A 26007-nucleotide genomic window follows, 5' to 3' on the forward strand; every position below is an offset into this window, starting at 1 on the left:
ATGGCAGCTGGCAATATAACTTAAGTAGCACCAGCCTATGGGAATAGGAAACAATAGGCATAACTGAAAAATTCTGTATATACCTGTTTAAAAGAAGTAATTTCTGTGTCCCCTTAGACGTGACCATATGTGCAGGGAAAAGAAACTTGCTAATAGGTAGGGCCTGGTGGAGGTCTCGTGTGCTGTAGTGCTTATTTTTACCCCTTGTGCTACACCTCTTGTGGAAAGGTTGGGATGAATCGCCAGGCGGATTGGGCTGTCAACTGCTCTGTAAGCAACACTGTCTGCCACCACCTTCCACCTCAAATGTGATGTTGTAGGAGAAGGTGTAACACTCGCTGTCTGAAGTTTCAGCAGCAGACGCAAAGAATTTTGTTAGCCTCGCTGGAGATCAGGAGCTGGCTGAGCACATGCAACAAGCGCTGGGTTGGGGAATGCTTTGTGAGACTCTCAAAGCTACGTGCTCTTCTATGTGCTTGGCACTCCTAGGGGAAGACGGCTCCCTTGGCAAGGTTTTGCAGCTGCTAGGCAGGCTTAACCTACATCTCTGCTCTCTGCTGCTGTCCTGCTGTAAAGGACACACCTCGTGGAGCACCTCGGCTTAGTTTCCCTGTGCATCACTGGTGCAGTTTCTGCTGCGGTTAAGGCTGGAACTGGACTAACAGGACATCCCCCTCTGGCATGTGCTGTACATGTATGGGTGACCGTCCCCGGCGTCCTAATTCCCCTATGCGCCATCCTTTCCATTTCGCTGTCCTGAGTACTGCGCGTGCAGCCCCCCCCGTCCCCCTCCTCTCACGGAGCCCGCAGAGGGGGTCCTGGCCCTGTCAGTGACTGAGTGGGGTCCAGCCCCGGTCAGTGGAGAGGTGCTCTGACGCCCTTTTGACACACCGGCCCGGCAGGAGACACAAGCGGGAGCTGCCGGGCACTGCCTCCCTGCCTGCCCGAGCTGCCGGGGCGGGGTGGGGGCGGCTCTCCGTGCTCCCCCCATCGACGCTCTCGCCCTGCTTCCGTGCGGCCGAGCGCCTGCCTCGGCCCAGGCGGGCGGGGCGGCCCGTGGGTGCGGCCCGTGGGCCGGGGCTGCGCCGCCCGGCCCCGCCCGCGCCCGCCGCCGGCCGGCCTGAAAGGGGAAGGCGGGCGGGCGGCGGCTGCTCCCTTCTCACCGCCGCGACTCGGGCCGCGCTCCCAGCGGGACTCGCTGCAGGTGGGTGCCGGCACGGCTGCCGGCGGGGCGGGCGCGGCGGAGGGGTCCGGGACGGGCGGTCCGAGAGGTAGCCGGCGCGGGAGCAGCTGCGGCCGGTGCTCCTCGCCCCCGCCGCCCTATCCTTCCCTTCCCGTCCCGTCCCGCCGGGGCGGCTCTCGGCCCCGCAGGTGCGGCGCCGCCTCCCTGTCGGGGCGCCCGCGGCGAGCCCTGGGGAGCGCCCCGCCGCCGCCGGTGCGAGCGCGGCCCAGGGATGCGGCGTCCGCCCCGCCGCCGGCCGTCCCGCCCGGCTGCCGTGCGAGCAGGAGGGTCCTTCTGCCCCCGGGCGCTCGCGGCGGCAGCGGGGTCGGTGGGCTGCGCGGACGGGTTGGCCCGGTGTGAGCTGCGGGCACAGGCGGTGGGAGCGCCCGCGGGTGCTGCACGGCCGCCGGTGGCGCCCCGGCAGAACGCTGAAGGGCTGGATCGAACTTTCTGAGCTAATGGCAGAGGCGCCTGAACGCTCCTCTGCTGCTGGGAGGGAGGGAGGGAGGGAGGGCAACGGTTTGAGTTCCCAGCTGTCAGCTTGGCCCTGACTCTGCCGGGATGCATGTGAAGAGCCTGTGTGACTTCAACAGGGCTACTGAAGGGCGCGAGTTAAGCATCTGCTTAACTGTGCAGGATCAGAGCCTTGGCACCTGAACAAATGTTCAAAGCGCTTTCGTGTGACTTGCTTCATCTTCCTCTAGGAGATTAGATCTCAGGAGTGTCTTCCCTCTCTTGTTCTGCCTCCTCTTCCTATGCATCATCCCTCCTCAACCTTTGTTTATGGCCGCTCAGCCAGGTCTCATTCCTCCGGTGTGCTCAGAGCCAAGGAGCTGTTTGGTTTGGGTTTTGGGGGTGGGGGGGTGTTGGGTTGGTTTTGGTTTGGGTTTTTTTTTTTTACGCGAGGGTGTCAATTGCTTTATTGAAGATAAGACTCATCTCTAGCTTCGCCACTTCTGTAATTCTGTCAAATGTGATCAGACTTGTCTGTCAGGACTTTATCAATCCCCAGTGCTTCCTACACAAGGTTTCACAACCTTCTGGGATGTTTAATGACTTTTCTTTTAATGTGATGCTTCTCTGCAGAAAGAAGCTGAAATGACAGGGCAGTAAATGGAAAACTCTTTTCCTCTCCACCCCTCTTGACCGCTTCTCTAAAGTTTGGTCACTTGTATCTCTCCAGTTTTTCTCTGCAGTCTCAAGAACTTGTTCAACTTGGTTGTCATGCAGACATAACCCCTTCTTAAGACCAAAATGTGCACTGAACTGTTGCGTGCTCTCACTTCAAGATCTATGGCTCACATGAATATTTGGAAATGGCCCCAAGCCTTTCTGTCTCTTGCATCCAGGGATTACAAATAATGTTCTTAAGTACTTCCACACTGCAGACCTGAGACCGCTCACAAGGAGCACGGCCTCACATCAGCCACTTCTGTCTTGGCAACTGTGCTGCAAGTGAGGGGAAAAGGCTATCTGGAACAACTTGCTGTTGCAGAGCACCATCGTGTCACAAATCACCTCTGTCCCTTTCAGAAGACAACCAGGAAGCCTGTGGACATGGAGTAGGGGGAAGCTCGCTTACCACCTGGACAGATTAAATGTATGACGAGGCCAAATGGGGAAGCAGATCTGCGGTGTTTGACACCATCCCCTAGCTCAAGTTCTTGAAGGTGTGTGTAGTTTCAAATACCTTGATAGCTGAGACACAGATCTTTATTTATTTTCTCAGTTGTTACAGACCAGTATTTTCTTTAGTACCATGGTTCCCTGGCTGTGACCTATGGACTGCCAGCCTCCCGCTGGCCCACAGATTCCCACCTTGCCTGTAGACCTTGCTCCATGAAACTCTGATGAGCCAGGAAGGGTGCTGAAGATGGCCAAGGTCCCAAAAGCTTGGAACTGAGTGGGGACTACATCAACTGTTGTCCAAAATGGATGAGGATAAAGAGAGCACTTCTGATGCTGTTGTGTGGAAGCAGTAGCACTGAGTGTGGTGTAAAGTATGAGTTATTCTGATGCTGACCTGATCACTGCTGTGGTTGTTCCCTTTGGTCTTCTGGGGATCTGAGTTTTCTTCATTCTTTGTGTTTCTTGTGGGCCACCATGAAGATGTCGAAAGAAAAATGCTAGAAAGGTATGCTGTTTTGAGCGGACCATCTATGCACTGTTCACTCTGTGTGCGACAATATTTTTAGAAACTCAGGGCTGTGGGCTGCCTGGGGAGGCTTATATTTGAAGTGGAGTCTTTTTTTCTTGCTCATTGTTTTCTGCAGTAAAATACTAATACTAGTATTAGTATACTGTAATACTAATGTTAGTATTTTAGGGTTAGTGTTATTTACCCAGGTGACTCTGGTGAAGCAGGAGTCTGTGACAATCCAAAACCAGAGCACAGAAGGCCACCAAGCACTGGGTTGGATGTGATTGAGGTTAGACTCCCCTGCTTCAACATATGCTTTATTAAGTTTACTTTATACAGCATTGTATCTTCTAGGTTTTTACTAGAGATTCCCCTGGGCATCTCCTGCTTGTAGTGTGACATCTTCCTGCAGTGGCAGAATTGGTCTCAGAACTGCATACCCACCTACTTGTATGGAGTTTTGGCTTCCATAAATTAGCCACAACTGGGTTGGCTGCCATCGACCTGATGGTAGCAGATGGTCCTGGTTTTTTCTGGATCATACCCAACAGGTGAGGCAAAATTTGGTCTCTTATTCCAGGAAGAGTTTTGAGCATCCAAGTGAAGATGCCTTTTCCTTTCGGCTTCAAATTAATTGTGCTGCTTTGTTAACTCGAGAAGTTTACAGTGAAAACAGCTCTTCTTATTGTGACCAAGAGCTGGATAGAGACTAGGATGCAGGAGGGGAAATAATTCAGCCCCATGGATACGGGCTTCCAAGTCCTAGGCAGTAACTAGGTAATACAAAATACCGGAGGAGAGGGAGAGATGTAAATGGCAGGGTCCTTGCGCTGGCGTCTGTTCGCTGCCCTTTCTTCGTGGGCTTCTCTGCCTAGACTGCTGTCAGAGGTTTTAGTACTTCAACCTAATAAAAGCACCTGAATTAAAGAAATGTTTATCTTTAAAGCTGTAGCTGTTCAGTTACTTCACTTAAGTTAAACTGATGTAATTTTCCATCAATATCAAAGTCATACCCTGTGAAACATGTTAAATAGGGCAAAATCAAGGGGCAAATTTCAGCCCATTAAGAGATTTCTCAGGGGGGATTCAGAGGGCTGTTTTCTCTCTATTCCCTTTCTGCTGCCTCCCATTTCAATTTCAGTGCATTGCTGTGGCTTTGAAAGCAAACTCCCAGCAGCTGCGGGTGGCCAGGCGTGCAGGACAGGGGGGATGCTGCTGCCCGCAGTGGCAACCATGAGAGGGTTTCCCCCTGCCCACCTCTCCTGCAGCAGGCTCTGGTCCTGGCTCTTACCCGGGTGCCTGCCCTGCCCTGCCCACTGCAGCAGTGAAGCTTAAAGCCTCTGTGGCATGGGCCTTTTTAATAGTTTTCTTGAACCCTGACTTCTGGCTGTAATGTTAACTGTGGTGTTAAGGGGATTGCTTTGTGTAAATCAGCCAGTCAGCGTGGCTTTACTGAGCGCTTGTCATGAAAACAGGGAAGGGTCTATTCTCTCTTTACAAGCCTTCTCCTTGCAGTGGAAGTGTTATTTCTTGCAATATTTATGATTTAGCCCCTAGCCCAGGACTTCCAGATCACAAATGAGGAGGTGGTTCTATCTGCTCTCCTTTCAGATCTAGTGTGGGATCTGTCATTTACCCGGATTTCACACCTCTGCCAAGGTGCAGGCTGTGAATTCACATCCCTGCAGAATCGTGTTCCTGTGCCCAATGGTTTGGAGGTTTCTGTTGAAGACCACCTGCCTGCAGCCTGACAGTGGGTGCAGGATTCTGAACTCCCATAGCCAGAGGGCTGGGCTGCAGCCAGCACCCCATGCTGCGGATGGTGCTGCGCTGGCCACAGCACCTGCCCTTGCTGGAGGATCCCGCTGCAAAGCCTATGGGGCAGCTTTGTTGCTCACTGTTGGTAAGATGTAAAGCGAGGAAGCGAGCAGGTAGATTTTGAGCCTTCCCTCATCTAGGCCATTTAGCCCTTGTGCGCATAAGGTCTGGGTCTTCTTTCCCCTTTGCTATCAACCTGAGATTCTAACAGTGACCAGTTGCTGAACAAGGGATGGAGAGCAGAGTACTGCCCTTTGAGCTGATAGTTATGCCTTGATTATATCCCAGGAGCACTAAAAAGCAGCGATGTGCCTGGTTGGAACCCTGCCTGATGTATCCAGCGCAGATCTAGGGCTGGAGCTGTGGCCAGGGTACCTCTCTGGGCATGGCCAGAGCAGAGATTAGCTCTGGTGGTACTGAGCTGGGGTAGGAAAAAAGGTCCCTTCCTGCAGCCTGGCATCCTCTCACCACTTAGGAAGATTTACAGCCTCCCTTGTGGCCTGGCCAGGGAGAAGGGGTTCCCGGGCCAGCTCCCTTAGGGATTACTCCTGATGTTGGAAGGGATGAAGCAGCCAACAGCAATTTGCAGGTGTCCTGTGTCAGTATGTGCCCCTGGCCTGAGGGCTGAGATTGACAGCTTACTTGTCATTTGGATTTTGGTAGCCCACAGCAGGTCCCAGCAGAGCTGAGGGTCTCAGAAATGTCTGGCACATAGGTCCATGGCAGGACATGTTCCTTGCTGAAGATGGGTGACAAATTTTTTCTTTAAATAACTTGCACTGTTTCTTCATCTTGTTGCCCAATGAGAAAACACCCCGCCCCACATATAAAACCACTTCTGCTCTTCTCAGCATACTTATGTGTGTGTATGACCTACCAGGTGCCCCAGGACAAGCCTACACCTGTTCCTGTCATGGAGCCTGTCCTGAGCTCCCCACTGTCCTGGAGAAGGCCAGCAGTACAGAGCTGCCATCCCTCCCTTTTTCCCCTGGAAGCTGCATGCGCTCTGGATCTGCTGTGCAATGTCGCAGCCAAATGCTTTACCTTCTCTGGTGTTGAGCAGGATAAATCCCCTTTGGGCCTCTCAAGTAAGCAGAGAACTAGACCAACTTTGTGGGCTCCCTGGTAGCCAGCGCTGCTGGCATGGGCCAGCCTGTTCCTGCTGGCAGGGAGGCAGGATTTTGGGCAGATCCTTACTTTCCTCGCGGGGCTTCTGCTCTCTTCTCTCCAGCCCATCACCTTTGCGTCCATCCTCCTGGAGCTCATGCTCTGTGGGTCCAACTACCCCCTTGGTATCTGCTAGCATTTCTCATGTTTCTCATCACTCCTGCAGGCACAGCCACCTGGTTGGCCCTGGGTGGGAAGGGTGGGAGTCCAAGCACTAGTAGGAGTTGCCTGTGAAACAGCAACTGGTCTCAGCCACTGACTGCTCTGTTTCTTTCTCATGTCCTGTCCCCACATGGCACAGGAGAGCAATGCGGTGGGAGTATGGCACTTTTACTCTCCCATGTCTGCACCCCCACAGGCTATCTCTGGCCACAGATATCCAGCTGCTGAGGGGAGTCTGAAGATGGTATTTAGCAGGATCTTATCTGGGACTTTCTTTCCTGGCTCTTAATGATCAAGCAATAGTGGAGAAGCTGGCAGAAAATCTTGTACCAAATTCTGCTCTACCACATCCCTGCAGTCCTCCTGGGGCTTAGTGTGTGGGGCCATCCAAAATCCACTTATAATTGTTCCTATCGTAACTTCTCCCCCCGCCCCCCTTCCTAGCATGTCTGAACTGGGTCCTCAGGACACAGCTCTGCTTCTGACTATTCCCAAATAATTATCGTGTAATTCTTCTCCTAAAATAATGTAAGGTGTGGGTGAGGCGCGTTCGCTTCCAGTGATGTAGCAACATCCCTTACACAACAGAAATGTTGGGTGTTTCACCAAACCGGGAATGGGATGATAGTCGTAGGAGTGTGACTAAGGGGCATCAGTGTGCCACGGGTGTTGCACGTTATCTGTGGGGCTGCTTTCTGGGTTTGCCTTCTTCCAGTGCATCAGCATCCTGGCGCCTGCTTTCCCTTCCCAGCTCTTTCCCCTGAGTCTCCCCATCATCCCACACCTGATCTGTAGCGGAGCAGCTCTCTGTCCAGACCCCTGCTGCACTCTCTGGGATTGCGGTTCCTCTCGGAGGGTCCTGCTGTGACCTGGGCTCACTCCCACCCTGTCTGTGCTGAGCAAGGTGGTTTGCCAGCCTTGCGAGGGCCAAAGCTGGAGTTTGCCTCTCAGCATTTCCACCGGGCCCTGCAGGCCTCCCAGCGAGCTTGCACAGATATCAAGGGCTCAGGGGGAACCAGCCATTCTGGCTGGGCAGAAATAGAAATGAAATCCAGCTGTGCCTGTTCTGTAGCGGTAACTGGGGATTGAGCAGCAAGTGTCTCTGCTGCTGCTGAGGCCCAGCAGAGCTCCTCCAGCCGCTCTCCCTCTCTAACTCTCTGCAAGTCAGTCCGCTAGTTTTTGAGCCTTAGGACTACAGAGGAGAGGTTTTGAATTTCTGGAAATCTCCCCTGATACACCCTGATATCTGACTTCGGGTTTTTTTGTGGTTTTTTTTTTAATCTTTTGTGGCTTTTTAAAAATTGGGTTTTGGCGTTTGTTGATTTGTTGTTTTTTTTTTTTCTCCAGTGATGAACTCCAGACTGCTCTCCTCTCCCAGCTCATGAGCTTCTGGCTGGCAGCTACAATCCCAGTTGTTAGTTGTCCAAGTACACGACAGAGCATTTAATACTATATTAATGGCATGTTTTTCTCCTTGCAGTGATGAAGGTGATGGTGCTACCATGCCCTGCTGCTCTTCTCTTCCTAGTGGCTGCATTCACTCCGGAGCCAATGCACTGTGCCAAGGTGCTGATCATGCCCACCATAGTCTTTGACAGCCACTTGCGAGTCTTTATGCGAGTGGCAGAGGCACTGACTGACCGGGGCCATGACCCCGTGCTACTTCTTCATGAGGGTCGGGATGTGGAAACCTACCTGCCTGGCTACCGTGTGCAGAGGTACTGGGGTATCTTCAGCACAGAGAGTGCAGATGCCTGGGTGCAGGAGAAGATAAAGCGTGTCTTCCAGGGGAAGATGACCTCTCTGGAGATGTTTTCCTTTTTGGAGAAGTACCTGGAAAACTGTGACCTAGTGCTGGGAAACTCTACCCTTCTGCAGAAACTCCAGTGTGAGCACTTTGACCTGCTGTTGGTGGACCCCAATGAGATGTGCGGCTTTATCCTGGCCCACATCCTCCATGTCAAATATGCTGTGATCTCCACTGGTTTCTGGTTCCCAGCGGAGATTGGTGCCACTTCACCCATTGCCTATGTCCCTGAGTTCAACTCCCTGATGACAGACAGGATGGGCTTCTTTGGTAGGACTTGGAATCTCCTAGTCTACATGATCACTCGCGTGGCTACAAAGCTGGTCATCCTGCCCAAGTTTGAACGTCTCATGGAGAAGCATAGGGTGGAGCCCAAGACATCCATGTTGGACCTTGTCCATGGAACTAGTCTCTTTTTCCTCTGTAATGATGTGGTGCTGGACTTTCCCCGTCCGACGCTCCCCCACGTCATTTTCACAGGGGGGATCCTCGCTGAGCCTGCAAAGCCCCTTCCAGTGGTAAGTGCAGGAATGCTTTGAGAATCATAGAATCATTTAGGTTGGAAAAGACCTTCAAGATCATCGAGTCCAACCATCATCCATGCCCACTAAACCATGTTCTGGAGTACCTTGTCTATGCACTTTTTGAATACCTCCAGGGATGGTGACTCAACCACTTCCCTGGGCAGCCTATTCCAATGTCTGACAACCCCCTTAGTAAAGAAATTTTTCCTAATATCCAACCTAAATCTCCCTTGCCGCAACTTGAGGCCATTTCCTCTCGTCCTATCATCTCCAGCCACCTGACAGAAGAGACCAGCACCCACCTCACTACAACCCCCCTTCAGGTAGTTGTAGAGAGCGATAAGGTCTCCCCTCAGCCTCCTCTTCTCTAGACTAAACAGCCCCAGCTCCCTCAGCCGCTCCTCATAAGACTTATGCTCCAGGCCCCTCACCAGCTTGGTTGCCCTTCTCTGGACACGTTCCAGCAACTCAATGTCTTTCCTGTAGTGAGGGGCCCAAAACTGAACACAGTACTCGAGGTGCAGCCTCACCAGTGCCGAATACAGGGGAACAATCACCTCCCTGCTCCTGCTGGCCATGCTATTTCTGATACAGGCCAGGATGCCGTTGGCCGCCTTGGCCACCTGGGCACACTGCTGGCTCATATTCAGCTGGCTGTCAACCAGCACCCCCAGGTCTTTGCTGGGCAGCTGTGACTGCACATTAACCTAAGGAGTTATTCAGTGCAAATCTTCTTTTGAAGAATGTTGTAAAAGCTCTGAAGCCCCAGGAGTCTGGAAAGCAGCTGTGTTTTAGTGCTTGGGTGCAGCAGGGAGACAGGGAACACTGAGGACAGTGGAGTTGCAGGGAGGATGTAGAATTAAGTTGTCCGCTCTGAAGTGGGATTTGGCTTCATTGTCCATGTAAAATGGTGTGTGGAAGTCCTAAATTGGTAGTGTTGCCCCTGGGACTTGATCATAAGTATTTTGTTCCTATACTTGAAGTGGAAATGGGAAGAACAACCAGTCTTCATTGCTTCATCACTGATTTATGTCAATCCAGAATTTCCTCCTTAATCCTATTTCTTGCAGGGTGTTTCTGCCCTCAAACCTGTAGTCTTAAGAACCCATAGGAGAGAGCTGTGCTTATTCCGTCATCAAATTCAGTGTGGAATCCCAAAGCGTACAAAACTGAAGCATGTCATCCCCTTTTTCTCATGGTCCAGCCCTGAAGGAAAACCCACCAGGCATCCAGGAGGCTTTCTCTAGCCTGTACCTCACTATCCCCAGTAATAAATTTGGAGTGACAAGCTCTTAAAGCCTCCAACTGAAGACAATATTGGAACAGAGCAGGACCTGTCTGCCATTCTTCCCATTGCCTTACCACTTTTACAAACACTGGGGGGAAATAAACCTGGATAATGACAGTCGGGCAGTCAGGTTGTCCTGGTGTCCTGACTAAGGGACCGAAATAGAGATAAGATTTGAGTTTCAAGTGATTAGAGGCCTGTCAAGATCTCTGATGGCAGCTTTAATAGAGACTGTGGGTGCCAATTTTTTCCATTTAAAAGGAAAAAGTGAGGTCAGGTGCTTTAGAACAGAAGTTCTCCAGATGCGTATGGCTGCACATCACCCTTTCCCATGTGGCATGACATACAGATAACACAACGCATGTAGGGTGCTCCAAAAGCTGTGTCAGAGAGTGGCTGCCTCACAGCTCTTGCAAAACACTGGCTTGGTCCGATCTGGCCACATACATGCCTGCCTTATAAAGAAGGGAGTTGTTTGCTAGGGCATTACTCATGTACTTGACAGCTTCCAGAACAGATCCCACGGTGCCTAAGGGAAGAATGATGGAGATAAGTCCGAAACCCTGCAGTAGGCGGTGGCTTTCATGCTAGCAGGCAGGCATGTCTGTGTCCAGGTTATGGGATGCCAGCAGAAGAGAGGGCCTCTGTAGGTCTAGCTGTAGCTTAAGGAATCTCCCATCTGAACTGGAGCAGAGTTATGCAATTAAGGTGTTTATTTCCTTGTATTTGAGACACTGTGATTGCGAGTTCCTCTAATTAGGAAGTACAGATATGTATTTGAGAAATGGTGAGAACTTTTGGTTGTCAACCATGCTTCCCTAGCAACTTTAGTACTGTTTCTGACAGTCAAATGTTAAGGCCCAATTATAATGGATAACATAATCATCTGTTTTATGAGTCATTGTACTTTTATTTAGAAAAGTAAAACTAGCACTTTCTCTTCTTTAACAGTTTTAGTGGTTGTATTGCTCAAAGGATGTGAAACTCAAGAGAATGGAGAAACCAAAATCCCTCAGTTGAAAACTTTTTGATTCTTGGTTGTCAGGTTGTTTTAGGGCTTTTTTAAGCATTTCTGCAAAGATAGGTTTGAGTCTCTGAAGCATAAAACAAAGGACAAATATCCCCAGAGAGTAACAGTAAAATGTGCTTTGTAACTCTTCTGTAGTATGATCCCCCAACCTGTAGACTACTATAAATAAGATGTTCTGAATTAATCATCCTATTTTTCTCCTTTAATAACAGGAAGAACTTTTTTTTTTGCCCTTCATGTTCTTCTACGGTGTTTATTTCAAGGAAGTATTCATATTCAAAGACAGATTTTATGAAACTTCCCTAAAATGCTCCTGACTGTGATATATGGGAAGCTTGAAGCAGGACAGAATCCATAATGAGAAATAGGCTCAGCCCGGCCTGGCATAAAAGGGAACAGTCTGTGTTTGCTCCACAGCAGCTGTAGTGGCTGATTTCTTCTCCCTGCAGCCTTCTGGCACCAGTTGAAAAAAGTATGGACTCTGTTCTAGACACACACCTGTTTATGTAGCATTACAGGTAGCCTCTAAACAAAGGACAAACAACTGTGGGTTTTGCTGGAGCTGTAGCTACCTCTCTGCCTAGTGACCAAAACCTAAATCTGCTACCTGCAAGTAGCTGTCAAGGATGGGTATAACTGTCCTGGCAAGACGGCAAAACCTTCTGCCACCTCCAGGAGCCTTTGACATTGGAGAGTTAGTGAGGAATTTCCAGTGAGATGTTGTTCCCAGCCCTACCTGCCTGATGTTTTGTCTGTTGCATCAGCCTACAGCTGGAGACCCTGACAGGCCTCCTGCCTTAGTGCTGATGGAAGACAGTCTTCCTCTTTTTACTCCAATTTCCTTCTTGCTCTGGCTGCTCCTATGTGGGCCCTATGTTTTCAGAGCCCTCCTTGCCAAAGAGCAATTGTGTTACCTCCAAAGCAGGAGGTAATGCTATGAAATGCAAGTTTTGGACACCTCCCTGCAATCTCCCAAGCCCAGCAGGTACTCAAGTAATTTCTGCCTGGCTGGGTGCAGAAATCGCAGTGGTTTTAGAGTTTGTTGCCTGGTGAAAACCACGTAGCTTTGTGCTCCAGGTAGATTTGGTATCATCCTTCATAGATAACTTTCTACTGGCAGAAGCAACAGTGGGAAGGGCTTTTCTCCCACAAGACTTCAAGGCACCTGTGTGTGTTTTTCCCACAGGGTCTGCGTCTCTGGGTGGAAGCAGCAGATGCGGGTGTTGTTGTTGTCTCCTTTGGCATTGGGATCCGAGCCCTTCCGAGCGATTTGGTGGAGAAGATGGCTGGCGCGTTTGCTCGCCTCCCACAGAGGGTGGTGTGGAGGTGAGGAGGGAATGGGATTCCTTTTAATTCTAGTTGGATGAAAATCAATATTGAGAGGTGATTCATCTCAAAACACAGAATTTGTTTCCACTTCTTGATCTGATTGAATTTATAATTGTTCTCTGTGTGTTTCTTTTCCCTTTTTTCCCCCTCCTTTATCTCCTCCCACAGATACTTTGGGCAGAAGCCAAGAAACCTGGGTGAGAATACACTGATGATGGGGTGGCTGCCCCAGAATGACCTGCTAGGTAAGGCTGGGCTCTGTGTGTGTGTGTGCCGCTAGCAACATCCCTGGAGTTTAGCCCAAACCACAGCAAAGGCACACAAGGACAACAGCACCTGTGTGGGTCTAAGTCTGTTGCTTGTTGCGAGTCTGATCTGTACAAAACATGGTCTTCACCTAACGCCTACTTGAAGCTGCATCTTGGCCCCTATCTCCCTCCTCCTCCAGGCACTACTCAGCAAGTTTTGGGCTGCCAAAAGCCAGGTGTGTTCCCAAAGGGTAACATCCTCTCTGCTTAGCATGCTTGGTTTTCCCTAAACATACACCAATGCTGTGTGTTGAAGAAGCCAGCGGTAGCCCTGTTTCAGCATGGAAGGCACTGACCTGCTGACGTTTCTTTGCCTGCAGGCCATCCCAATGTGAAAGCCTTCGTCAGCCACTGCGGAATGAACGGTGTATTTGAGGCAATTTATCACGGTGTACCAGTGGTGGGATTTCCTTTCTATGGGGACCAGTTTGACATCATGACCAGAGTACAGGCAAAGGGCATGGGTATCCTCATGGACTGGAGCAGAGTGAAAGAAGAGGATCTTTACCAAGCTGTCGTCACAGTTACCTCTGACCCCAGGTGAGGCATCCAGAAGCATTGAGCTCTTCCTTGGTGCAGACTGTATGTAGGGACCAGTGTGTCTTTGTGTTGACACCTACACAACCTGTGGTGGCTTCTGGACCAAGCAGAGTTGCAAGCAGCTAGCCAGACATGTTAGTGCCTCCAAATCTTGAGATCAGGTCCAGGAGGAGATACTCCAGCATTTGCTGTCAGAGAGCATGATCTAGTCCTGTTTGACTCTGACTGTAATTTTCTTAGAAAGCTTTCCAAGATGCTGAGGCACAAACTTCTCCTTTTAATGCCAGCCTGTCATCAGGGAAAATGAGATTGCAACCTCACTTTGGGATCTCCCTGGTCTTGTCCAAACAGCTTTCTGTAGAAACAGCGCAGAGAGTGGACATCAGGTAATGCTCCAACTGTTCCTTCTGACAACCAGATACTCTGCCCTTTGCTAGATCTGCTGCAGCACAGTGACACAGGGCTCCCGCTTTCTAACAGGGCATGTGCAACTGCTAGAGTTTGAAATGCTGTCTGAGGGCTTGATTTTGTTGTTGTTGTTACCTGTTAGGAGCTCTCAACTACTGACCTCAGTGTAAGTTGTTACGGTGTTGCAACTCAGTACCTTGAAGGATTTGGCCAGTTATCAAGTGTGCAACTGTTGCTTGATGCTGGGTGAGGTCTTTGGGTGCAAACTCCCCTCAGAAAGCAACAATCCACACGAACCCACTGAGCAGGTACTTGGGAGCTGAACTGCCAGTCTTGTTAACAAACCACAAAGATACTCTCTGGCTTATGCTGCCATGGCTAACGATTGCCATCAGAGTGGCTTTCAGAGGCATATATGAAGAGAATCATGGAAGAAATTTGCCACTTTTTCAAGGTATTATTTGGGACTTGAAAGGACCACTGGTCACCTCAGACAACTTCTCAGCCGTGAAGCTCCTGTCAGAAGGATAACTTCTTGTCTTCTTCCCTTGCAGCTACAGAAAAGCAGCCAAGATCATCTCGGCTCTGCACCTGGACAGACCGATGCATGCTCTCAATAGGACAGTGTATTGGCTCGAGTACATCCTTCGTCATGATGGGGCACCATATCTTCGCCCTGCTGTCTACGACCTCTCCTTATACGAGTACTTCTGCCTGGACATTTTGGCTCTTCTCTTGTTGTGTCTGGCCGGTATTGGATTCATCCTCTACAAGTCTGTGGTGTGGTGCAGAAGGAAGGCGGCCAGCCCTGTGTATCAGAACGGCAAATGCATGAAAGGCCACTTCACAGAAGAGAAGAAATTGCAGTAGTGGCTCAGCGTGTTCCAGGGCACATCCCGTCACTGTGAAAAAAACTGCTGCTGTGCCAAGAAATGTACGGCACGCAGGCACGGAGAGAGGTGAAAGATCAGCAGGTCTGGATGACAAGAGAGTGGGGAGGGAGGAGTATTGCAAAGGCCTGTGTGCACACCTCTGTGTACAGCACCTGTGGGCGGGGGCGCGGATTCAGGCGTGGGTGGAAGCACTTGGCCAGGACGCTGGGAATGGGGCATGGGTAGGTAGACTTCCAGGGAGGACTGCAAGTTGTTCCCTTTGTATTGCACGTTGGTTTAGATGCTGGTGTTGCTCTTCTGGCTTTTTGGATCTTCTGTGGAGGCTCTGGAGGTAGGAATAGCATTTCATGTGTGGCAGAGACTGTTTCTTTTCTGCCTTGTTACCAAGAACCTCAGGAGTCAGGATTCCTTTACATACAAGTGAGGACCTGAAGTAGAGCTGTGGACAGGGAAGGGCACTGAAAGTATCATCTACAAAAGAATGAAATTGGTCTGGTTTAAGTTCTGTGGGTAAATACTGTTCTTCCTCCTTCGATCAACCCTCTGCAATCCTGTCTGTGTTTGAGCTAAATTATTATTTTTTAAAATAAAGTTACGTTCTTTCTCCTGTGTGGCAGTTCTCCAGTCTTGGTTTAATGTGAACCTGTGATCCTTGTAACAGGATGTTGTTCAGGCAAGATTAAAGTGCTTTTTCCTTCTCGTTACTGCTGCTATGGTCTCCACCTACCTCTGGATCCCTACAAACCTCCATCAGCAATTCCTTTTGGTCTTCCCACAGGGTTTCAGGCAGTGCCTTCCCTCCTCTGCCAGCGTGTGACATGCACCCATGCCCATGGAGTCTCCAAACCTGTGAGAAAAGAATTTGGAACAGGTGCAAGTGCCAGGACCACAGGAAGAGCAGCCAGTAGCTTGGAGAGCTGGACATAGGCAATGGGCCATATAGCATGTTTATGGAAGCAACAAGCTCTGCTCTTCCTGAAGAAAACAGAATTGCCTGCTCATTTCAATGTGAACAGGCATACTGTTGCCCCACTTGGGGACATGGTATGGAGCAATACCTATGTGTTTCTACTCACCCTGGGCTCTAAGGCAAACCCACACTTTGGTGCAATTGCACAGCCCACCCACAGCTTTGGCTGATGGTCCAACTGGCAATGCCCCATGCTGAGGGTCAAGGGCTGTGCTCCATGCTCTCAGCTGGGGCCATTGCAGCACTGGCACAAGCTGGAGAGTAACCTTATTGCCACTGCTGCCCTCACTGGTGTTTCCAGGCTCTGCTCTTGCTTGCTATTGCATGTGTTTCTTTTTCCAGATGAAAGGTGTGTTGCCATGTACAACCTAGCAAACAGCAGTTTAGCTGGGCTCCTCTGAGGCCAGGCACTGCTGCCTTCCCTCCCCAACCCTCAGCTTGCAGAGGGGCTGTGGTGAAGAAGGCTTTGGATGAGAATCTCATTTGCCATCAAGGACAGATGAGAAGAGCCCATAGACCTAAGCTGGGACCTGTAACTATCCCATGGCAGAAGCTGCTCTTCCTGGAGTTTCCTGCTGCCTTCTGGGATGCCCAAGCCTGACCATGGTCAGTGGTGGGCATGGCAACCCATCGGTCTTGCTCTGTAGCAGCCCTATGTGGCTTCATGCCCCCTGAGCTGAGGATGTGGAGTCTAATTGTCCCCAATGGGGGTTGGGGAGAGATCAGAGCAAGGTGAGCTGCTAACAGGTAGTAGGGGAAAAACAGGGATTGTAGTTAAGTGGTAGAAACACTGGCTACCTGGCACCTTTCTGCCTGTGAGTTGAAATTTAAAGGTTGATGGGGTTTGGGGGGAAAAAAAGATATTGCCACAAGTTTTGCAGCATGCCTGCCAGTTGCACTATGGTGGCTTTGTTGGCATATCCTAGCAGATGAGTGTGGACAAGGGGGTGGAGGTGGGGCATTTTGCTCAGTTCTTTGTCATCTCTGGGGTGGAAAAGGGAGATCGTTACTGCTGCCTACGTGAGAGTTTGGCTATTTAGATTAAGCTGAATATAGCAAGTGAGTTGGGAAGCTTGTGGCTTGGTGACAGCGTTGGGTTGCTTTGACCTTAAACAGAAGAAAAAAGAGCGAGATGACAAATGTACCATGTTTGCAAACTGATGCTCCAATGGAGTGGCTTGTCTCTGTCCCCCACAGCCCAGCTGTGTGGCAAAACACAGGGGAGGTGAAGGGCTGCTTCAGTTTGGCTGTGCCCCGCAGCAGTCACCTCTGGCCTCGGAGGAGCTGCAGGAGAGGGTACCAGCACCAACCTTGCCCAGCAAAATCCTCCAGGCCAGATGCAGGTCACCAGTGCTGGCATCATAGAGGAAACGGGGGCACCATGGCCTGATGGGGCCAGAGACCTGCCCGTTGTTTTGCTTGCAAGTGAAAGAGTGGAGAGAAATGTTTGAGACCCAAGGAGCCTGTGTGGGCTTACAAAAATGTGAGTCTGTTTTCCAGCTTTCTGAGGACGCTACCTTCTTGCTGTTCACAATTTCAGAAAGAAGTTGAAGCCAGCACCACATGCAGCATTAGCCTGTTATCTCCTATTAGATAAGTCCTTAACTCCTTGAGCTTTTCATGACTACTTTCATTTCTAAATGTTTAGCAGAGTTAGGAGGCATGTCTATCCAGGGAGTCAAATATATATAGTGTATTAAAAAGTGATTCAACAATTTGGTGAGAACTACTTCTAATGGAGTAAAGCACAAACCTGCCCAAGGATCCTGTGAGTAAGAAGCGGACATTTAAAAAACACCACTGAAGTGAAAAGAGTCTTCCCCAGGAAAAGCTGTGTATGGGCTTAGAAACTGTCAGGAGCCATTCTTTGAGTTATGGGGTAGTTTTCTGGAAGTATTTGGATATGCTCATTAAAGGTGAGGGCTCCTCTAGCTTTTCCAGCTTTATTCCTGTTTTCTGTAAATCTTTTATTTTCCTATTAAATGCATAGCTTTCTCTCTTTACTTTTCTCCTTGTTATTCTTTCAGTATAGAATACAGAAGGAAAGTATAACAAAGCCTTAAGCTAGTTATTAAGTTCAATTATGAATAATGAGTAGCCTGTCACACATTAAAAGCCTTGGTGGGGGAAGGGATGTAGGTGAGCTTTATCCTTCAGACAGCTCTGCCTTCAGTTTGGTACCCAATCTCTGGGCAAGGTGCCTCTCAGCTACCGTGGGCACTCCCCTGTCACAGGCACGGAGCCGGGCAGGGAGGGCTGTGGTGTAACTTAGGAAATTAAAACTGTGGTTTATGAGGCAGCAAGCAGGGAACAAGCTTCCCCCCCCCCCCCCCAAGGAAAAGTAGGACATGAGTCAATACTTTTTGGAGGGCTGAAGAAGCCTCACCCCCAGCCGAGCCCTGCGCAGTGCAAAGCTGCCTTCTGCCCCTCCGTCTTGCTATTGGCAAGGCACGGGGGAGCCTGAGCGGGATGCAAAACCCCAGCAGTCTCGCCACTGCGTGCAAAACTCCCTGCGAGGGCCCCGAGTGGCTCTGCGGGGTGTTTGGGGCACCCATGAGCCAGCTTTTCAGGTTTGCCCAGCCCTGGCAGCTCCTCACAAACCTGCTCTACGCGTGAGGCATGGCAGTCCTGTGAGCAGGAGCCATCCCAGCATTTGAGACACCCTGGGTTTGGAAATGAGAGCGTTTTCCAGGTGATGGCCGTGCAGCTCTGCCCAAACCCTGGGCTGGGGGCAGCTGCTTGTTGGTGACGGGAAGGGGTGAAGCCACACGCTCGCACCACTCCTGTTAAAACCCCTCTCTTAGCCCAGCATCAGTGGCCGTACCACTGCTGGAACACGCAGCAGGGCCTGGCGCTGCCACAAACGCTGCTCTCCTGCGGGACTTTGCAAACAGCTAATAAGCTACTGCTGCTTCATCGCCAGCACTTCTGTATGTGGGAGGGTCCTCACACGTCCCCTTGACAGCATCCCCACCGGAGAGCCGGTTCGCGGGCTGCAGCACGGCCGCGTCAGTTCCGCGGCTGGTTTTTCCAGCCCGGTGAGGCTGCGGCACCAAACTGTGTCAACAAAATTTGGCTAATAAAGAGGAGCTGGCTCCCTCTGCAGGTGAGTGTGAAATCGCTCCGGCTGTGAGAGGAAAGCCTCAAGGAGAACGGGCTCCTCGAAGGTGATGATTTTGACTCACCCCACCATTAAACGACAAGGAGCAAAGAGCACCTCTCTGCCAGGAAACTCTTCTCTTTGGCTGATGCAGGGACCTGTGCATGGCTCAGCCCCAGCCACTCACCCCTGTCGGGCAGGCCACGGACCTCTCTCTCACGGTCTCCGTGCACCCCTGATGCTCTTGAGATCGTAGGCAATGCCTTCCTCTGACGCTTCCGCATTGCAGATACTTCCCACAGAGGAAGGGAATGAGCCCAAGCTCTGTGGGTGTCCAGTTCCCAGAAGTGGCCATTTGCCACTGAGACCACTGTTGGAGTGGGCAAGTCCCCTGTCCCCGCAGGGACCTGCCTGGGGCTGTCACGGCAGGTGGAGCTGCGCAGCAGGGCTTGCTCCTGATACGTGGGAGCAGGGAATTATCAGATTGGTGCAAAGGTCCCAACCCTGACTTATTTGAGGAGGGAGGTTTTCTTGGAGAGACAAGCTGTATTTCAGCAATGGGGATTACCTGGCTCACCAGCTATGTTGCAGGGGCCGGAGTCTTTCAGGCTGCTGGAGTTACAAGTCATCTCCAGGCAGTAGCTATTTGCTGCTGTGGTGTCAGCCCAAGGGGCAACATGCGGGAAAGGTTATTCCAAAATAAAGCGCTGCTCTCCCCAGCACCGGTACGCAGATGGCTATTCCTCGTTCCTAGCAGAGAAAAGCCAGCTGCTAAGCTTGGCACAAGCTCCCAGCAAGGTGCGTAAGGGACAGTGTAACACAAGCCACCAGTGGTACCTGACAGGAGTACTCCCACTGTCCCACCTCGGCAGTGGTGTCAGGCAGGGATGGGAGTTGGAGGTGAGCTGCAGAGCAGCAGCAGGCATGGTGGCATGGGTGGTGGGGTGTCCTCTGCGGTTAGCTTACAGCAAAAGCCTGCTTGGTCACACTTTGTGGGTACCCTGCTGCAGCAGCTCCTTGGGTGGTCTGTGCCCTCTCCTGGTGCTGGAAGTGAGAGAAATTTCAGCTGCAAACAGGGCAAAACTTTTGGGCAGTGAGGTGATGAATTTTTGGTGGGCTTTATTGGATGCACTGACACTTTAGTGTTTGTAAATCAGATCTGATGCCTTTCAGAGAGGAGGGTTGTAGCATAAATTACAGGTCACAACGTGCATCGTCCTAGGGGGCAGGGGGTGTGTGTGTTCACTACTTGGGCTACTACTTGTTCGGGTGCAGGAAGGACCAGCTGCTCTGCAAGGCTCAGGGAGCCCAGTGTGATGGCAAGGTCGGCAGGGCAGCACCTCCTTGCCAGGGCCAGGCAAACTGCATGATGGGGGAATCTTGTGCAGGGTCCTGACACTCACAGCAGCCCCTGCTTGCCTGGAGAGCAAAGTGAGTCCTAAAGGCAGTGCAATGGAAAACAGCTCTTCTGCACATTCAGGCAAGGCATGATCTTAAACAACAGAAAGACCCATGGTTGCTCCCAAGCTGTGCTTTGGAAGGGCTCCTCAAAGGCTTGCAAACGCCAGGGACGTGTAACATGCCATAGATGCTCCTGCACCTCCCAGCTGGCTGGGAGCTGGGCACCATGCCTTTCAGGACAGCTTAGGGCAGCCAATTGCTCCAAATAGCTGATGGGTCTATTGGGGTTCAGGAAGCTCCTCCTTCCCCTCTCAGCCTCTTCCCTCTTGCTCAGGGACTGCTGCTAAGATGCTTCTCACCCTCCAGCGGAGCCTGTTTACCCCCAGCAAGGCCACTCTACCTGCTGGTACTCTAGGTCAGATGCAGCTGGGGCTAGTTTCTTCTCAGCTTCTTACAGCCACCCTCAGTGGTGTCTGTAGCAGGAATGGCTGTGTAGCAACCTTCTTAAGGAAAACTTTTGAATTATTATTTAATAATAAATTTGTACAAGTGCTATGGTAGTGATGCTGTTGACTAACCTAACTCTGCCTCCTTTGAATTCAGTTATATGTGTTCCTGTAAGGCAAGCTCTTCTGAGATCGCACTATGTGCTGACGTAAAACTCAGCAATCTCAGTAAAGAGCTTTGCAGAGTTGAGTTTTCTTTTGTTATTGGTAATCCTGGAAAACTAGAGTGATCCTGCTTGATTGTGAAGAAGTGAGTGTGCTCAAAGTGATATGTAGAACCATTTAGCAGTTGTTCAAAGGAAACAAAATGACTTTTTGTTTTTATGAAATCCAAGAGAACAAGGAAGGTTGGAGGAGTTACTGAAAACAGAATGGTAGTGTTCACAAGGGTAAGGGCAGCTCCATGTATCTGACATCTGCTCTTAGAAAAGTATGTCAAGTAATAGAACAATCATAGCTAAACCATTCTTGAAAGCAACACAGATTAACATGTGCATCTTGCCAAAAAAGAGAAAAAAAAAAAATAGAAACAACATTTCATGCTCTGCAAGTGGTAATCTCAGTGTTATAATCCCAATGATACGAGTTCAACAGAGGCTTTGGCTGGAGGTAAACTTCAGTGCCTTTTGTGTAAAGCGTCAGGTGAGGAGATCTATCAGTTCAAGCAGTGGTAATGCTGGATTTTGGACTCTAGGCAGGGAAACATTAATGGCTGTGACCTGAACCCGCTAACGACATACATGGACTGCTATTAAGGCCAGTCTTATTAAAATCTAAACTAACTGGGAAGAAGGGTTGAACAGTTAATTTTCATTAAAACTAAACTGGCAAGAAGCTGAGAGCCTCAGCAAGAACAAAAGACAGAGATTGGTAAAAGGTGATCTTAAAAATGAATTGCTTTGCTCTCTTCTCTCTTGCACTTGCTCCCTGGATCAGCAGAGTGAGGGATGGTGCTAAACACATATTTTGGCAGGAGATGAATTAACAAAGCTGAGAGTAACTACAGATAGTAAAAAATTGGCTGAATTAGGATCAGGCCTGGAGGCATCTCAGAGGAAGTCTGAAATAATTAATTGTAAGCAGCATGGCTGGGGTGGGATGTTACAAGTAGCACAGGGCTGGAGCCAGCGGGGAGGAGAGCCCTTCAAGCTGTGCACGAGCCTGTGTGCTGTGCTGCTGTCGCTGCCCTCCCCTGCCCGCAACTGCTTACCCGTAAAAAAAAATCCCCCTTCTTCTCCCAAGTCTGGCTGAGGTGGCCTTCAGGGCCATGTTCTTGTTTCAGAAGAAACATGTTTTTGTAATACCCCGACTGCCAGACCTGTGTGCATTCCCTCAGGCCCTGGCTCTGGATGCAAAGCTGCTTTCTCATTCAGCCTTAGCTCCTCTGAGTCTAATGGTCCATCCTTTCCCTGCCTGTAGTTAGGGTTAGGAAGCGGGGAGGAGCTGAAGAAACAATTGCAGACATTTTGGGCAGCACACAGACACCTTTCACAGTTCAGTGTTTGGATTACAACCTATCCACAGTTTGTCAGGGCTGCCCAGCAGCAAATGGAGCACCTATATTGTAAGAAGAGGTTGAGTCTGAGCAGGGAAGTTGTATTACAGTAAATCTTGCACCGAATGGGCTGAAAAAAACCCCAGATGTTGAACCAAAGGCTTGAAGACTGTCCTCCTCTGCAGGTCATACCTTGCCAGCCAAGGAATCCTCTGGCTCTATCAGTTCAGTGCTGGATAAAGAAGTGTAGGGTCTCATTACCAGCGCTTTCCAAAGATGTTTCACGAGGCGTTGTCGTGGTTTAACCCCAGCCAGCAACTAAACACCACGCAGCCGCTCACTCACTCCCCCCCCACCCAGTGGGATGGGGGAGAAAATCGGGAAAAGAAGCAAAACCCGTGGGTTGAGATAAGAACGGTTTAATAGAACAGAAAAGAAGAAACTAATAATGATAATGATAACACTAATAAAATGACAACAGCAATAATGAAAGGATTGGAATGTACAAATGATGCGCAGTGCAATTGCTCACCACCCGCTGACCGACACCCAGCCAGTCCCCCGAGCGGCGATTCCCCGCCCCCACTTCCCCGTTCCTATACTGGATGGGACGTCCCATGGTATGGAATACCCCGTTGGCCAGTTCGGGTCAGGTGCCCTGGCTGTGTCGTGTGCCAACTTCTTGTGCCCCTCCAGCTTTCTCGCTGGCTGGGCATGAGAAGCTGAAAAATCCTTGACTTTAGTCTAAACACTACTGAGCAACAACTGAAAACATCAGTGTTATCAACATTCTTCGCATACTGAACTCAAAACATAGCACTGTACCAGCTACTAGGAAGACAGTTAACTCTATCCCAGCTGAAACCAGGACAGGCGTTCTCCAAAAAGTTGCAAAAAAGAAGGCAAGTAGCTGGCGGTGGTGAACAAAGCTTTACCAGGGATCAAAATAGTCTCGAGACAGAAACAAGGAAGATGAATGATGATTTTTTTTTTCTCTTTTTTTTGTGAAAAGGCAGAAATGAGCACTTTCTCCTCTGGTTACAGGAAAAGCATTTTAGTCCCACTTCTGTAGCCAGTGGGTTTTACAAAGCAAAGTGCTGAACTTACATTTTGCTCTCTCAACTTTGCCTAGGATTGGCAAATAGACCAAGACTCTGCAGCCTTGATAGACTTCAGCTGGAGGAAAGAGGTGATGTTTTGTATGTGTCTGGTGCTGGTGTAACTTCTGCTAACTATAAGTGCAGATGACTTAATTGGGCTTTGGAGCAGGAGAATGATGAAGGAGAGGGGCCAACATAGAGCCATTGGCAAGATCTGGCTGCGTGAATGACCCTGGGGCTATTCTGTTTGGCTTAGCAAAGGAGGAGGTGCTTTGTATGTTTGAGAATGCAGGGTGGAGAGCTCTTACACACCATAACCAACATAGGCAACAGCTCACAATGGCAATTTGGTTAACGCAATAATGTTGTTACTGTGCTGTGGTTTATTTTACTCTTGTTCAAAGCACCAGATCTGTTCTGGCTGAGAAATTCTGAGTGCTGCTTTGTACACAGTCTCTCTTTAATGAACAGTTCAGAAAACACAGGTAGGTACATGCATGAATGCCTGTAGATGTTCTTAAAGTCAGCCTGAGCTTTGAGACTTCTGTGATAACGATGTAGCTGATCAGGTTGTTTAAAAGACACCTTTGATCTTAAGAAGTCCTTCAGCAGGATTTTTGTACATGCATTTGTTCAAAAACTTGTTAGGTAGTGAGACTGGTCTCCTTCAGCCTCTAAATTTTCAACTGTGAAAACAGACACTGGTGAGTTAAATTGACAAATTCTCTGCTAATCTCAGGTCCTCCAGATCCTGCATGTGTATTCAACTGTTGTTTTCAGAACAAAGTTTGAAGACGTAGCAACTCTAGGCAAAAGCCCAGCTGCCCACTTAATGTGCTTGTCATAATCACTGTTTCCAAACACCAGTAGGTCTACTTAGAGGCTTTAAAGAACAAAAGGCTTTGTAAATGGTACATGCTACCACAAAAAACAACAAGAAAGCTCCTTAGAGGTGATTTTCATCATTGATGTTTCATATGGGATTTGTAAACCTTCGCTTAGAGCCGTGATAGCATTCATCCCAAGGATGATTGCAGATTGTGACATCTTTGGGTTAATAGCTGTTGATGTCACCACCATTTTGTTTAACCCTTAGGACATTAGCTATCTCTTATGTTGTTTTTCTCTTTGGAGATGTTTCACAGTGGTAAGAGCAACTAGGTCAGAGAGCAAGAAATAACTTGGAGTACTAGTAGACTCCAAGTAGTCCCTTCTGAGAGGTCTCATCTTCCCATTCAGTGGGTCTGCTTTGGTTTTGTCCTGTTTGGGAAATGCTGTCTTGCCTGGCAGAGGGAAGGCAGTCCCATCCAGCATGTTCCCCAGAAGCTGTCTTTCAGAGTATGTACGCATCAAGGGACAATACTTTGGCTAGCTGTATGCAAAACTGTTCTCAAATGCCCAACTTTCTCCATCATCACGCAGATCCCTAAGAAGGACCATGCCCAAATGCCGTACAGTCAGGGTTTGATACAGACATGAGGGCTGCTGCTTATGGCTGTATTTTGCCAGGGTAAAGAAGAGACATTATTGCTGACCTGTTTCTCTTAATGACTGCCAGTCAAACACCATTCAGGGAGCTGCAGGGAAGGACTATTTCCTCTGGTACTGTGCAGATGTTAAACCCTAAACTGTTTGTATCGGCCTATTTGGGTGAATCTTGCAAGGCAATGCTGCTGACCTGAGACTGGGAAAGCAGAAGGACGAGAGATGGACTGCTTGCAAGGAGCAGGGGATCCTCTCTTCTCCCTGGGCCTGAGGAGCACAGCCAGCCTCCTGCCTGCTCTTGCTTTTAGGGAGTAAAAACGTCTGCTCAGAGGGTGATGCCTCCCTGTGCTTTTGCAGGCTTTTGCTCCCCTCTAATGGCCAAAGAGCTGAGAGCCCCTTTGCTGGAGACCATGGTGTCACAGGCTCTGGTGACTGGTGCCAGAGGCTGCCCCTGTGCTGGCAGACCTGTGAGGCACCAAGCTGACTTCAGCTCCAGGCAGACTCACGGTTATCCAGCGCTGCACTGGGGATGGGGCCCAGGTCTCCCCCAGCTCTTCCTGCAGCTCCAATTGCTGGATTTTACCTTCCTTGTTTTCTGCTCCACCTCCCAAGAAAGGCACCTGTGTCGTGGTGGCTGGGAGGAAGGGTTACAGCTAAACTTGGGAAAGAGAGGCAATGCAGGCAAAATGGTAAATCTGCACAGATCGGAGCCTTCCCTGAGTCAGGGCCTCCTCCTGCCTACACCACTAACTGAAGCTCTCTGCCTTTGACACTTCCACTGCAGCTTTTCCCTCTTGTTGGAACAAGTTATGCCCACTGCCTGGGTTTTACCCAAACCAGCTATAAACAGTCTTTTGCAGACTGGTGTTCAAGAGGCCTCAATCTATGCAAAAATGTGTGTGTTCGTGTGCTCAAAGCTTTGGCTTTCAAACAGCTGCTATTTATTTTGTTGCATTACCTGCTGTTGCTCTTTTTGAAAAAAGCTCTTTGGAGCTGCCCACATTTGAAGTGCCAGAAAATGTAAGTAATACCTTGTTTTATGTCAGCTTTTGCATCTAGGGATTGTCATAGAATCATAAAATAGTTTAGGTTGGAAGGAACCTTTAAGGGTCATCCGGTGCCAACCCCCCTGCAATGAGCAGGGACATCCTCAACCAGATCAGGTTGCTCAGAGCCCCGTCCAACCTGACCTTGAAAGTTTCCAGGGATGGGGCATCTACCACCTCTCTGGGCAAACTGTTCCAGTGTTTCACCACTTATGTAGGCATAAGCTTTGCGTTAGCTGAATGTAAGCCTAACAGCCCAGGGTAATTC

At 49.9% G+C, this 26007-nt stretch overlaps 1 protein-coding gene across 1 annotated transcript; it reads left to right on the plus strand.

Moving 5' to 3' along the window:
• Positions 1–1122: 1122 nt before the first annotated feature.
• LOC128147484 (2-hydroxyacylsphingosine 1-beta-galactosyltransferase-like) lies at positions 1123–15274 on the plus strand. The gene is made up of 6 exons (XM_052800094.1): positions 1123–1204; positions 7990–8834; positions 12345–12484; positions 12656–12732; positions 13116–13335; positions 14298–15274. Exons 2-6 carry the CDS (start codon positions 7992–7994, stop codon positions 14611–14613), a joined length of 1596 nt encoding a protein of 531 aa, XP_052656054.1. The 5' UTR covers positions 1123–1204; positions 7990–7991; the 3' UTR covers positions 14614–15274.
• The last annotated feature ends 10733 nt before the right edge of the window (positions 15275–26007 follow it).

Source organism: Harpia harpyja, chromosome 10, assembly GCF_026419915.1.
Source record: "Harpia harpyja isolate bHarHar1 chromosome 10, bHarHar1 primary haplotype, whole genome shotgun sequence".
NCBI lineage: Eukaryota > Metazoa > Chordata > Aves > Accipitriformes > Accipitridae > Harpia > Harpia harpyja.